The sequence below is a fragment of the Martes martes genome (assembly GCF_963455335.1).
Source record: "Martes martes genome assembly, chromosome: 8".
NCBI lineage: Eukaryota > Metazoa > Chordata > Mammalia > Carnivora > Mustelidae > Martes > Martes martes.
Window position 1 is genome coordinate 110,194,191 of NC_137895.1, and position 15,772 is coordinate 110,209,962.

The window sequence follows — 15,772 nt, forward strand, 5'->3', positions numbered from 1 at the left end:
ACAGAGTAACAGAAAGTAATTGAGCTGAATAGGAGAGAAAAAAATAGTAATAAATGTGCAAAGACATTCACATTACAGAGATACCACAAGGAGATGACAGAAGGAAAATAAGGCAGAAAATTTATTTGAAGAAATAACAGCTGAAAACTTCCTGAATCTAGGGAAGGAAACAGAAATCCAGATCCAGGAAGCACAGAGAGCCCCCAGCAAAATCAACCCAAAGAGATCCACATTAAGACACACAATAATTAAAATGGCAGAAAGTGATGACAGAGAATGTGAAAAGTAGCAACAGAAAAGAAGACCTTTACATATGTGGGAAACCCTATAATCTGATTATCAGCAGATTTTTCAGCAGAAACTTTGCAGGCCAGAAGACAGTGGTATGATATATTCAAAGAGCTGAAAGGAAACAACTTGCAGCCAATCCTTCAGAAAAGAAGGAGAGATAAAGAGTTTCCTAGATAGACAAAAGTTAAAGGAACTCATGACCACAAAACAGCCCTACAGGAAATGTTCAAGGGGATTCACTGAGTGGAAAAGAAAGACCATAAGCCAAAGTAAAAAAAGCAGGAAGCACAAAAGGAATAAAATTAAGTATATCTATAAAAATCAGTCAAGGGGTTCACAGAATTAAAAGGAAGTAAAGTATGACACCACATACCTAAAATGTAACAGGGAGAAGAGAAAAGAATGGGTTCAAACTTAAGTGATGATCAATTTCATATAGACTGCTATATGCAGATGTTATACACAATTCTAACGGTAACCACAAATCAAAAACCAGTAATAGATGTTAATATACCAATAATAAAAATGTAAACATGTAAACATGTAAAAAATAAAGCCTATCACTAAAGAAAGCCACCAAAATGTGAACAAAAAGAGCAAGAGAAGAACTACAAAAACAACCATAAAACAAGTAAGAAAGTGGCATTAAGTACTTAACTGTCAATAATTACTTTGAATGTAAATGGCCTAAACACTCCAAAAAAAGATACAGGGTGACAGAATAGATAAAAAATAAGACCCATCTATATGCTGCCTACAAAAACTCATTTCAGACCTAAAGACACATGAAGATTGAAAGTGAAGGGATGAAAAAGTATTTATCATGCAAATGGAAGTGAAAAGAAAGCTGGGGTAGCAGTAGTCATATATGACAAAATGAACTTTAAAACAAAGACTTTAACAAGAGACAAAGAAGGGCACTATATAATTATAAAGGGAAAAATCCAACAAGAAAATATAACAATTGTACATATTTATGCACCTTACATGGGAACACCCATGTGTTCTGGAAACAACACAAATACATGGAGATTAAATAACATTCTACTAAACAATGACTGGGTCAACCAAGAAATCAAAAAGGAAATAAAAAAATAATAAAGACAAATGAATTTGAAAATACAATGGTCCAGAATATTTGGGATGCAGCAAAAGAGGAAAGAGGGAAGTTTGTAGCAATACAGGCCTACCTCAAGAAGCAAGAAAACTCTCAAGGGGCACCTGGGTGGTTCAGTGGGTTAAAGCCTCTGCCTTCAGCTCAGGTCATGATCTCAGGGTCCTGGGATCGAGCCCCACATCGGGCTCTCTGCTCAGCGGGGAGCCTGCTTCCTCCTCTCTCTCTCTACCTGCCTCTCTGCCTACTTGTGATCTCTGTCTGTCAAATAAATAAAATCTTAAAAAAAAAAAAAAAAAAAGCAAGAAAACTCTTAAATAACCAACCTAACCTTACACCTGAAGGAACTAGAAAAACAAGTCCAAACAACCCCCCCCCCAAAATATGAAGAAGAACCAAGTAATAAAGATTAAAGCAGAAATAAACAAAATAGATACTACTAGCAATAGAAAAGATTAATGAACTCGGGAGCTGGTTCATTGGAAAGATCAACAAAATTGATATACCTTTAGCCAGCCTCACAAAAAAAAAAAGAGAGAGAGAGAGAGAAAGAGAGAGGACTCAAATTCAGAAATGAGAGAAACAATAACCAACACCACAAAAAATAAAGAATTATAAAAGAATATTATGAAATATTATAAGCCAACAAACTGAGCAATGTAGAAGAAATGGATAAATTTCTAGAAACTTATAACCTCCCAAAACTGAATCAGGAATAGAAAATTTGAACAGACGAATTACCAGCAATGAAACTGATACAGTAATCAAAACACTCCTAAGAAACAAAAGTCCAGGACCTGATGGCTTCATAAATAAATTCTATCCAACATTTAAAGAAGAGTTAATACCTTTAAAAAAAAAAAAAAGAAAGAAAGAAAGAAGAAGAGTTAACACCTATTTCTCTCAAACTATTCCAAAAAAAGAGAAGAGGAAGGAAAGGTTATGAGACCAACATTGTCCTGATTACCAAAACCAGATAGAGACAACATAAAAAAGGAGAACTACAGGCCAATACTTCTGATGAACATAGAGGAATATAGCGAATCCTCAACAAAATGTTAGCAAACTAAATCCAACGATACAGTAAAAAATCATTTACCACCATCAAGTGCGATTTGGGATGCAAGGGTAGTTCAGTATTTGCAAATCATTCAATGTGATATATCACATTAACAAAGAAAGAATAAAAATCATATGATCATTTCAAAAGACAAAGAGAAGGCATTTGACAAAGTACAATATCCATTCATGATAAAAATCCTCAACAAAGTACGTTTAGAGGAAAAATACCTCAACACAATAAAGGCCTTATAAGAAAAACCCACAACTAATAATATCCTCAGCTCTTCCCCTAAGGTGAGGAATAAGACAAGGATGTACATCCTCACTTTTATTCTACATAGTACTGGAAATCCTAGACACAGCAATCAGACAACAAAAAGAAATAAAAGGCATCCAAGTCACTAAGGAAGAAGTAAAACTTTCACTATTTGTAGATGACATAACAGGACAGTACATACAGAAAACCTGAAAAACTCCACCAAAAAACTGCTAGAATTGACAAATTCAGCAAAGTCAAGGGTACAAAATCAATTTACAGAAATCTTGCATTTCTACACACCAATTAGGAAGCAACAGAAAGAATACAACCCCATTTAGAAGTGTACCAAAAATAATAAGATACCTAGAAATAAATCTACCCAAAAAGGTGAAAGATCTGTACTCTGAAAACTATAAAATACTGATAAAGAAACTGAAGGTGAAACCAAGAAACAGAAAGACATTCCATGCTCATGGTTTGAAATAACAAATATTGTTAAAATGCCTATACTATCCAAAGCAATTTACACATTTAATGCAATCCCAAACAAAACAGCAACAGCATTTTTCACACAACTAGAACAAATAATCCTAAAATTTGTATGGAACCACAAAAGACACAAAAGTAATCTTGAAACAGAAAAGCAAACCTGGAAGCATCCCAATCCCAGATTTCAAGTTATATTACAATGCTGTAATAATCAAAACAGTATGGTACTGGCAAAAAATGGACACACAGATCAACAGAACAGAACAGAAGACCCAGAAATAAACCCACAATTATGTGGTCAATTAATCGTCAACAAAGCAGGAAAGAATATCCATGAAAAAAGTCTCTTCGATAAATGGTGCTGGGAAAACTGGACAGCCAGATGCAAAAGAATGAAACTGGACCATTTTCTTATAACATACACAAAAATAAATCCAAAATGGACTAAACAACAAAATGTGAAACTTGAAACCATAAAAACCATACAAGACAACACAGACAGTAACTTCTTTGATGTCAGGCATAGCAAGTTTTTGTTTTAGATATGCCTCCTGAAGCAAGGAAAACAAAAGCAAAAATAAACTCTTGGGACTACATCAAAATAAAAAGCTTCTGCACAGCAGAAGAAACAATCAACAAAACTAAAAGTCAACCTACACAATGGGAGGAAATATTTGCAAATGGCATATCTAATAAAGGGTTAGCATCCAAAATATATAAAGAACTTAGAAAGCTCAATACTCCAAAAACAAATATTCCAATTAAGAAATGGGCAAAAGACATGAACAGACATTTCCCCAAAGTAGACATACAGATGGCCAACAGACACATGAAAAGATGTTTATCATCCCCTACCATCAGAGAAATGCAAATCGAAACTACAATAAGGCACCACCTTAAACTTGTCAGAAAGGCTAAAATCAACAATACAAGACATAACAGGTGTTAGCGAGGATGTGAAGAAACAAAGACCACTCATGCACTGTTGGTGGGAATGCAAACTGGTACAGCTTATGTGGAAAACAGCATGGAGGTTCCTCAGAAAGTTAAAAATGGAAATACTCTATATGATCCTGCAATCACACTAGTGAGTATTTAGCCAAAGAACACAAAAACACTAATTCAAATGGACACATGCACCCCAATGTTTACTGTGGCATTATTTACAATAACCAAATTACGGAAGCAGCCTAAGTGTCCACTGATTGATGAATGGATAAAGAAGATGTGGTATATACATACACAAACAAAGACACACACACACACAATGGAGTATTATTCAGCCATAAAAAAAAAATGAAATCTTGCCATTTGCAACAACATGGGTGGAGCCTGAATATAATGCTAAGCAAAATAAGTCAGTCAGAGAAAGACATATACCATATGACTTCACTCATATGTGCAATTTAAGAAACAAAACAAACAAGCAAAGGGAAAAAAAAGAATAAGACAAACCAAGAGACAAACTCTTAATTATAAAGAACAAACTAATGGTCACCAGAGGGGAGAGTGGCAGGGGGATGAGTTAAATAGGTGATAGGGATTAAGGTGTGCACTTGTAATAAGCACAAGCCTAATGTATGGAATTGCTGAATCACTATATTGTACACCTGGAACTAATATAACACTGTAAATTAACTAAATGTAATTAAAATAAAAACCTAAAAGAACAAGAAAGTCTGAGAAACAATTATAGACAAGAGGAGCCTAAGGAGATATGACAACTAAATATAATATGGTATCCTGGATGAGATCCTGGGAAAGAGAAGGGACAATGGGTAAAACTAAGGAAATGTGAATAAAGCATGAACTGTAGTTAATCACTATCAGTTCTTTAATTGTAACAAATACACACATATAAGAGGCCAAAAATAATGTTACAGATGTTATATAATATTACAGATGTTAGAAAAAAACTAGGTTTGAGGTATATGGGAACTCTGTACTATCTTCGCAATTCCTATATATCTAAAATTAAAAACTAACTCAAGAAAATGTATCAATAAAAATGGAAATGCAATATATGAAAATTTATGTAAAATACCTGAAGCTTAGAGGGATATTTATTAAATCCCCACATTAACAAAGGAGAAATCTCAAATCAATAACCTAACCTTCCACCTTAAGCTGTAATTTCTTTAGTTTAATTCCCGCTTGGGTATTTTAATTCTCTACCAAGCAAAAAAATATACAATTGATTTTTCTAAACAATATTTGTAAGTAACCAGAAGAAAAAGAAGAGCAAACTAAACCTAAAGTAAGCAGGAGGAAGGAATTAATAAAGATTAGAGTGGAAATAAATGAAACAGATAACAGAAAAACAGAAAATCAATAAAACTGAATTCTTTAGAAAGAAAGTTCTTTAGAAAGATCACTAAAATTGATAAACCTTTAGCCAGACCAATCAAGAAAGAAAGAAAGAAGACTAAAATTAGTAAAAGCAGGAAGAGAAGGAGACATTACAATAGACTTAACAGAAATAAAAATTATAAGGGAATACTATAAACAACTATTATCCAACAAACTGGATAACTTAGCTGAAATGGACAAATTCCTAAATGACACAAACTAAGTGAAGAAGAAATAGAGAATTGGAATAGACTTACAATAAGGAAAGAGATTGCATTTATAATATAAAAACTTCCAACAAAGAAAAATCCTGACCAAAACGGCTTTGGTGGTGAATTCTACCAAATATTTAAAATAAGAATTAACATCAATCCTCAAACTCTTCAGAAAAACAGAAAGGCCTGGCGGTGTGCGCTAAGGAGGGCACATATTGCATGGAGCACTGGGGCACGGGGTGTTATATGTAAACAATGAATCTTGGAACACTACATCAAAAACTAATGATGTGTGGTATGATGACTAACATAACACAATAAAAAACTAAAATTAAAATTAAAAAAAAAAAAAAAAGTGGGGCACCTGGGTGGCTCAGTGGGTTAAAGCCTCTGCCTTCGGCTCAGGTCATGATCCCAGAGTCCTGGGATCGAGCCCCGCATCGGGCTCTCTGCTCAGCGGGGAGCCTGCTTCCCTTCCTCTCTCTCTGCCTGCCTTTCTGCCTAATTGTGATCTCTGTCTGTCAAATAAATAAATAAAATCTTAAAAAAAAAAAGAAAAAGGAAAAGAAAAACAGCAAGGGAAGGAATGTTTCCTAATCATGAGGTCAGCATTATGCTGATTTCAAAACCAAACAGATCACAATACACTCAAAGAGCAATATCCCCTACAAATATAAATGCAACAATTCTCAACAAAAATTAGCAAACCAAATCCAGCAACATATAAAAATAATTATATACCACAACCATGTGGGTAATTTATCCCAGGAATGCAAGGTTGGTTTTAACATATCAATAAAGTAAAGGAAAAACCACATGATCAATCTCAATACATGCAGGAAAAGCATCTGACAGAATCTAATACTCTTTTAAGAAAAACAAAACAAAACTCCACAAATTAGGAACACAAGGGAACTTCCTCAACTTGACAGAAGGCATCTATGAAAAACCCACAGCTAACTTACCCAACAGAAAAGGAGGGAAAGCTTTCCCTATAAGATTTTGAACAAAACAAGGATGTGCACTCTCACCACTTCTATTCAACACTGTGCTAGAGGTCTAGCTAAGACAAATATGCCAGAAAAACCAGGAAAAACCATCCAGCTTAGAAAGGAAGAAGTGAAACTATGTCTATTTGCCGATGACATGACCCTCCATATCAAAAATTCTAAGGAATCTAGTAAAATACTATTAGGACTCAAATGAGTTCAGCAATGTGGAAGGATACAAGATGAATCTATAAAAATAAATTATATTCCTATACATTAGCAATAAACAATCTGAAAATGAAAATTAAGAAAACAATTCCACTTACTACTACATGAAACAAAATACCTAGGAATAAATTTTATGAAGGAAGTGCTAGACTTGTGCACTGAAAACTATAAAACTGCTTAAAGAAAATGAAGAAAATCTAAAAGGAAAGACATCCCATGTTCCCGGACTAGAAGACTTACTAGTGTTAAGACTAAAATAGTCCCCAAATTGATCTACATATTCAGTGCGGTTCCTGACAAAATCCTAGCTGGTTTTGTTTCTGTTTGTTTGTTTTGCAGAAACTAACAAGCTGATTTTAAATTGAAAATGTAAGGGTCACAGAATAGCTAAAAAATCTTGAAGAAGAACACAGCTGGAAGATTCAGAGAAATACCTTCTTTTTTTCTTTTTGAGAGAGAGTGGGAGAGTGGGGGGAGGAGCAGACGGAGAGAGAAAACCTTAAGCAGGCTTCATGCCCAGCACAGAGCCCAATCTCAAGATCGAAGGCAAAATCAAGAGTCAGAAGCTTAACTGACTGAGCCACCCAGGTGCCCTGAGAGTTATACTTTCTAACTTCGACTACAAAGCTATGGTAATCAAGACAGTGTGGTATGGACATAAGGAAATACAAACAGACCAATGAAATAAAACTGAAAGTCCAGAAATAAACTTGCCCATTTATGGTCAACTGATTTTTAACAAGAGTTATAAAACAATTCAATGAGGAAAGGACAGTCTCTTCAACAAATGAACTGCAACAACTGGATATCCACATGCAAGAGAATAAATCTGGAACCCTACCTCACAAAAACGAGTTCAAAATGGATCATACCTAAATGTATATACCTAAATATAAGACCTAAAATTACATAACTCCTAAAAGAAGACATGAGAGTAAGTCACATCACCTTGAGTTATTTAATGATTTCTTAGATACAACACCAAAAGCACGGAGACAAAAGAAAAAATACATACAGATTGGGCTTTATGAAAATGAAAACCTATATTGTAAGTGATACTATTAAGAAAGTGAAATGACAACACAGAGAATAGGAGCAGATACTTGTGAATCATTACCTGACAAGGGACTTTTAAGGCAGAACATATAGAGAACTCTCATAATTCAATAATAAAAAGACAACCCAATTTAAAAATGGGCAAAGAATTTGAATAGACATTTCTCCAAAGAAGATAAACAAACACCCAATAAACACATGGAAAGATGCTCAATGTTATTAATTATTAGGGAAATGCAAATCAAAACTACAGTGAGATAACACTTTATACCCACTAGAATGGCTAACATCAAAAAAGACAACAACAGTGTTGGCAAGGATATTATGTGGAGAAACTGGAACCCTCCTATTAGGAAACTGCCAAGGGGAATGTAAAATGGTACAACCTCACAGAAAGACTGTTACTCAAAAAAATTAAAGACTTACCATATGACCCAGCAATTCCACTCTTAGGTATATAGCAAGAGAAATGAAAATATATGCCTACTCAAAAAAAATGTACACAAATGTTCACAGTAGCATTATTCATAATAGCTAAAAAACAGAAACTCATATGTCCATTAACTGATGAATGAATAAATTAAATGGAAGATTATTTAGCAATAAAAAAGAATGAAATACTCTACATGTTATAAAATGGATTATGTTTAAAAACATTACGGTAAGTGAAAAGCCAGTCACAAAAGACCACATATTGTATCAGTCTGTTCTACGAAATGTCTAGAATAGGCAAATCCCTTGAGAAAGAAAATAGACTGGTGGGGTTATCTGGTCTAGAATGGGGTCTGGGGATGGGGAGTGGCTGCTAAAGGGTTTCTTTATGAGATGACGAAAATATTCTGAAATTAGGCTGTGGTGATGGTTGCACAAGATACCAAAAAACCACTGAAGTGCTTACTTTAAATAAGGGGATTTTATGGTAAGTTAAACTATATCTCAATAAAGGTACAAAAAAGAAGAAATTAATAAAAAGGTAATACATCTTCTGTCTGGTTAGTCCCATTTGTTGCCATCCCCATTTCTTCTCCACTCCTTTCTTTATGCCCAACTCCTCTCTATCAGCTACTAAATAACTTCCTCTCTCTCTCCCATCACCCATCACTGCAGCCCTCCAGATAGAACCAACCTTATAGGCAACATTCAGCCAGGGGCTCAGCTGAGCAATGTCCCCAGGCCAACGACTTCGCCACCCTCCCTTCAGAAAACTTACCTTAATACCTTAAGCAAAATAGCAGAATAGGAGTTTAAAGTTATAAAATTCCCAGTGTAGGAGAAGACTACCACAAGTAGCTCCTGAATGCTCCCCCTATGTTTCAGGCAAAAGTACAAGGCACATCAACACCACTTTCAATTACCTCAGCAGTAGGCAGTTATTCTACACTAACTTTGATATTTAATATTTATTAGGCACTCAGCTTTGTTCCAGATGTTGGTCACAGTGCAGTGAACAAGAAAGACAAAAAGATTTTTTAAAAACATCTTAATCATGGAACGTATAAACAAAATAAGATAAACGAGTAAAACACAAAAAAGTGTTAATTGGTGACAAGTGATATGAAGAAAAACAAAGCAGGAAATGATGAGAAAGGAATGTGGGGGAGGAGGGAGATTACAATTCAAAGTATGATGGCCCCACAGACGTGCCCTTTGAGCAAAGACTTGAAGGAAGGCAGGGTGGCACCACATGCCTATCAGGAAAGAGGATTCCAGGCAGCGGTGCCACATGCCAAAGTCCCAAGGCACGTACTGGTATGAAGAGAGGCAGCTAAGTTGAAATGAAAGGTGGCCTAACCCTGCTATAGGTTACATAAGGGCCTTCTCTGTGTCTTCCTTGAGGAAGATGAGGAACCACTGAAGGTTTTGAACAGAGTAAGAAAAACAATGGTTCAGCACAGAGCCCTGGGCCCCTCTGTCCTATCACCTCTGGGTCATGACTGCTCTAAGTGGTAAACATCTGACCCAAAGGAACTGGGTTAATCACTGATAATAAGCCAATCAAAATTCATCCCCTTTCCAAAATCTGAACTAAACACAAGAGATTGAATTAGCCAGTGTTGGGCCTTCAGTGAAAAAGTGATGGACAGTCAAGGTTAGGGTAGCTACTTCCCTGCCACGTCGAACCAGCCAGAAGCCAACCTGAAATTCAATACTGCAAACCCAAAGGGAGGAGCAGAGACAAGAAGAGGCAGCCCCAGAAAGGGGATGGATAGAGGAACCTGCTATAAGGTGAGTACACAAAATATATGGGATTCCCGAACCTTCCAGTAAATCTCCTGCCTTGGCCTCTTTGTGTGGGTTTCTCATCCTTATAGTCAAAATCCCTGGCTTAGACAGGGAGCTGTATTTTGTTATCCAAGTATCACACATGGGACTGAAATGGCTGTCTGTTCATAGCTCTAAGTTTAACTCAGCTCTAATAACCCCTGAGGGAAAGGACGGGCTCTACAGAGGGGCAGCTGGGCACCATGGCCTTCCAGCCAACCCCGGCTCCCCACAGCTGTGGGTGGGAATATTATACAATGCCCCTAAGTAAAAACTTATCAGAAATCAGCAAAGAGCGATTTCAGTTACCTATCCCCTTTAATTTCCTCATGTGTCAATATCAGTGGCAGAGCTTTCCCAATATTCTGCTAGGCTAAAAAAAATACATTTGGTGATGTAAAGTTACTGTGACTCTTTTAGAACAAAGTTAATTAAGCTGTGAAATATTTGCTTTGCAGTAACTAGGTTCTGAGTATTTGAAGGTCATTGGAAGCTGTCTTACCACAGGCAGGCTGCAGTTTTGTTCCTTGTGGGCAACAGGGCCACAGCTAACTTGCTGTCCTCCCTGCACCACCAGCCTCCTCCCACCATCAGCCTCCTCCTCGGCAGCAGACCAAGATGCCAAGGGAATGCCCAGGAGAAAGGCAGAGGTTAATGCTCTCTGTCTATTCAGACTGAACCCGCTCTGAATGGCTGCTTCCAATTCCAAGGGACACAGCAAAGGGAGAAGGGTCTAGCTCAGAGCACGCATAGATCTGCCTTCTGCCCACAGGCATGCAGGCTGACCCTTGGCCTCACAAGCAGCAGCACAGCAGCAGCAGCAGCCGGGGTGGGGGGGGGGGGGCTCAGTCTGCAGTGCTGTACCCACCACACAGGACCCCAAAGCTGCTCATCTTTAGGCTGGAACTACCAAGACCTCAATACAAGCTAATCTCCTGCTAAGCCACCAGTTTATCTAAGAGGACAAGTGAAGATTTCAGTAGTTATGATTACTGACAAAAATGCACCACTCCTACAGCACTCCAAAGACATGAATTAACCAATCCTCCATGTCACCCTTGGAAATGGAATGCACTTTAGATGTTCTCTCACCATCTCCGCCAAAGCTGGGAAAGTGGCAGGGATTAAAATCTCAGCTCTCTGTCCTCCACAGAACACTAACCTCTTCATGCTAATAAGTCTAAACAATCAGGTCACAGTTGGGTCATAATTTTCTTTCTTTTTTTTTTTTTTAAGATTTTATTTATTTACTTGAGAGAGAGGCAATGAGAGAGAGCATGAGCGAGGAGAAGGTCAGAGGGAGAAGCAGACTCCCCGTGGAGCTGGGAGCCCGATGCAGAACTCGATCCCGGGACTCCAGGATCATGACCCGAGCCGAAGGCAGTCGTCCAACCAACTGAGCCACCCAGGCATCCCGGGTCATAATTTTCTTAAGAATTAAAGGTAAAAAAAAAAATCCCCACCATGTTCCATCCGCAGCAGCTTCAAAATAAATCATCATGGCATGAAAGTTTAGTACGAATCTCACCTGTGGTTTCATCTGGTTTTCTTACCCTCCTTTTCTCTTTATCACCATTTCCCTTTACAACAATTTCAACCCTGTTTCCCTGCTGCATGTTTTTGTAAGAACTTGAAATCCACTGGGTGAATAACTAAGCAATAAATGTACTTCTCACATAGGACCGAAGAGCTATTATCATTCCAAATACCCAATGATTACTTGCTCAATGTCTGTTTTACCCATTAGGTGGCAAGTTCAGTGAGAGAAAGCCTGAACACACAAATGACAAACCAATGAATGAATAAACAAACAGGTTTACTGTTGAATTAGCTGAAGGGCATAAAGCTCTCAGTGTCACAGAGATACAAAGGGTCCTTGGGTGGCCTGTAAACTTTCTAGTGGACAACAATCTCTTCTCAGAAGCAACAGGGAATGGCTTTCTGCTCTCCCTCTGGGAGGGTTCACTCACAGGCACAGCTAACACTTATCTGAGTTGCATGTAATGTAAAAGGTCAGTGAGAATGGGTTCTACTGTCCATCTACTTCCCAAATAAGATTTTACCTAAATAGCCCCTAAAGTTTTAAGAATCTAAGTAAGATTATAGATTTTTATCTCTGTGGGTCTTAAAGTACACATCCATGTTGTCTCTATCTTACAAACACATTATTGACACAAAAATCACAAAAGAGAAGGCAGCAACATATAGTACCCTCTTCCTATAACGGGAGTCATAGAGGATGTATGTGTTCATCATATCTTCTTAATGTCATTAAAACCTTTGCAGGGTTTAACAAGAAACCGGGACATTAGTAGGGCGTAAGTGGTCTTGGTCCTTCTTACTCCCCTTTAGCCCAAGGTTTTACTTATGTGCATTTAATGTTTCAACATTCATTGGTTTTGAATGTGATTTTACAACTGACTTTAGGTGGGGATGGTGGAACAGAATTCACACCCCCTTTTGGGAGATCCATTCTGTACTCTCCCGGGGCGGGGGGGAGACAACCTTGAAGGCGAAGATGTAGTTTCCCGAGGGTACCTGGTGAGACTCCCTGCTTGCAACCACTCCAGTGATCTAGAGAATGGCTGTGGTCATTGGGAAGGCACTCACCAGGGTGACAATGGCACATTCGGCCGTCAGCTGAGCAGCACTGAACAGTGTCCGAACAAACCGGTAAATCTGCTTCTGCTCTGGGTTGTGTTTATCATAATCTGGTGGCACTTCGGATTTCTAGGGAAGGAAATGTTTTCAGATGACTGGCCACCCAATAAAAACAGAAGAGAAATAATTAAACACCATCAGAAGGAAGAGATTACCGAAAGAGGGTGAAGGTTTTCATCAAAAATATCTAAGAGCATCCTTCCATCTGGGTCCCTGGTGGGGAAAATAAGAGAAAATGGAGTTTACTTTCTGCAAGAATGTCACTCAAAATAAAATAAAAATACATTTTGATTTAACATATTTCAAAAAACTAAAGTCAATGTTAGATGTCAGAGATGCTACTGGTTATCCACGAATAATCTCTCGTGTACAATATTTAATCATTTTTGTTTAATGTCTATGAAATGAAGGTTATAAACCACATTTAGCTGAATTAACCTAAGCAAAAAAAAAAAAAAAAATCTAGATTTTTCATTTTCTGAGTTTTCAAATGAACCAAATCTACGCAAGTGACAAACTTCTTTAAACATCTTGCTTCTCAGCAAAGGCTAATGGATATGCTTAAACCATCACTATATGGTAGCTGAAAGGAAAGAAGTTCAAGGGTAAAAATGAACATTCAGTGTGCCCTGGAAATTAATTTGAAATATTCACAACATGCAACTTAAACACTTCATTAAGAGTTTCACGATTTTATACTGAAAAACAAGAGGTAATGTGTAGAAAAGCTTAACTCAGTAATCCATACATCTCTAAAAGAATGGCTGGTTGTTACAAGGCTAGTAAATGACATCAAAAGTGGTGACTTGCACTGGACGCACAGTGCCTTGACCTGGGCGCCACAGAGACCACCGCACTTCACCGGGCCAGCTCCTCCTTCATCTGTTTTGTCATCTGACTTCTACCAGAGAGAAGGTTTCTACTACATTAAAATAATTTACATCTAAATTTACACCAAAGTTTCTTCTCATTTAAAACTATAAACATTTTTTCTCGTGTTGAAGTAGCACATAGTAAATTTTTAAAATAGTAGTTTATAAAAGAAAGACTGTTTAAGCAAATTATACAGAAACTCAAGAGTGAAAAGAAAGCTGGGCATTATCAAGAAGGTTTGCTGTGTTCTGCTGGCTTCAAACACGAACACCCATTTGGTTCCCTCTGACTGAGCTGCTAGCAGTTCAGCACTTACCTGGGAAGTTTTGGTAAATTAAACTAACTCTAGAAATTCCATGACAACATGAGTAAAGAATACAAAGGCTGAAGCAACTAGAACATAAGAGGAAAAAAATAGGAGAAACAATATAAGAGATAATGTGTAATGTTTTTAGCACAAAATTAATCATCCACATACCTGTTTTTGATGTGGTAATATATTGCGAGAGCTACACTGTAAAATAAAATGCAGGGTTCAATGTTTTGTAAGCATATTCAAAATGTTATATATTATCTTTCTGACCATAAATATATAAATTGAAGTAAAAGTCAAACAATTCAACTGAATAGTCCCATTTAATTCAGAACACAGATCAAGAAGTCACACTCTCCAAAGAAGTCAATCTTGTACTCATTCCCTGCAACTATTAAATCTTTTCCAGGAATACAAAAATTTCAAGAGGTATTTAGAAACAAATTCTCTTTCTACTTGAAATTTTAAGCTTTCTTCACTTGTAAAATGCAGGCACTTTGTAAAATCAGGTACTGAAAAGCAAATACCATTGGAAATTTCCAACTTAGTACCTCCTAATTTAGAAAAACTGTAGTTTCTTTATAACTACCTAAAAATTTGAGTATCACCCACAGTGGTTTGCTGTTTTTTTTCTTTTAAATCAATAACCTCCTGGCAATCCACCTAACTTATTCATTCACTTACTGAAATAGTACTATAACTCTTTATTTTTTTTCCCAGATTTTTTTTTTAAGATTTTATTTATTTATTTATTTGTCAGAGAGACGGGAGCAGCACAGAGAGCTGCAGGCAGAACAGGCAGAGGAGGCAGAGGGAGAAGCAGGTTCCCTGCTGAGTAGGGAGCACGATGTGGGACTCAATCCCAGGACCCTGGGATCATGACCTGAGCCAAAGGCAGACGCTTAACCAACTGAGCCACCCAGGAATCCCTATAACTCTTATTTTAACACTACCTTAAAATTTTATTTTACACTTTAAAAGATGTGAATTTAATGAAGAATCTCCCCTCCCCTGAATATTTTTTTCCAAATAATGTTTTTCTGATTAAAAAAAATGTGTTATATTCATATTGTAGAACTTCTGGAAAATATAGAAAGTATATTAAAAAAAAAAAAAAAGTAAACCGTCTGCCTAAATATGACTACTGTTAGCTTGAGATATATAGGTATCTATTCCTATTTGGGGCACCTGGGTGGCTCAGGCGGTAAAGCGTCTGCCTTCAGCTTGGGTCATGATCCCAGGGTCCTGGGATCAAGTCCCACATGGGGTTCCCTGCTCAGCAGAGAGCCTGCTTCTCCCTCTCCCTGCCAGTCTGCCTACTTGTACTCTCTCTCTCTGTCAAATAATTTCCTTTCCTTAAAAGGAAAAAAAGATATCTATTCTTATCTATAAATGATATGTATAAACAGGTTTGCATACTATTTTTTCCTCATTAATATTTTTCTTGCCATTAAAATATGCTTTAAAAACATGATTTTAAATGGCTGCTTACAGTCCACTGTATAGCTGCTGAATAACTACTACCCTGCTACTCAACACTTGTTTCTGGTATTTTGCAATTATAATTAACACCATATTGATACCTTCATAGGTAAGTACTTGTGCAACCTA

General features: G+C 37.0%; 1 protein-coding gene across 1 annotated transcript in view; it reads right to left on the minus strand.

Moving 5' to 3' along the window:
* Nucleotides 1-15,772, minus strand: part of CCNY (cyclin Y) — a 238,172-nt gene that overhangs the window by 36,166 nt on the left and 186,234 nt on the right. The window contains exons 5-7 of the mRNA XM_080810070.1: nucleotides 14,327-14,362; nucleotides 13,131-13,188; nucleotides 12,925-13,044 (exon numbers count right to left, since the gene is read on the minus strand). Of these exons, the coding sequence (XP_080666196.1) occupies nucleotides 12,925-13,044; nucleotides 13,131-13,188; nucleotides 14,327-14,362 (214 nt within the window). The remainder of the gene's footprint in view (nucleotides 1-12,924; nucleotides 13,045-13,130; nucleotides 13,189-14,326; nucleotides 14,363-15,772) is intronic.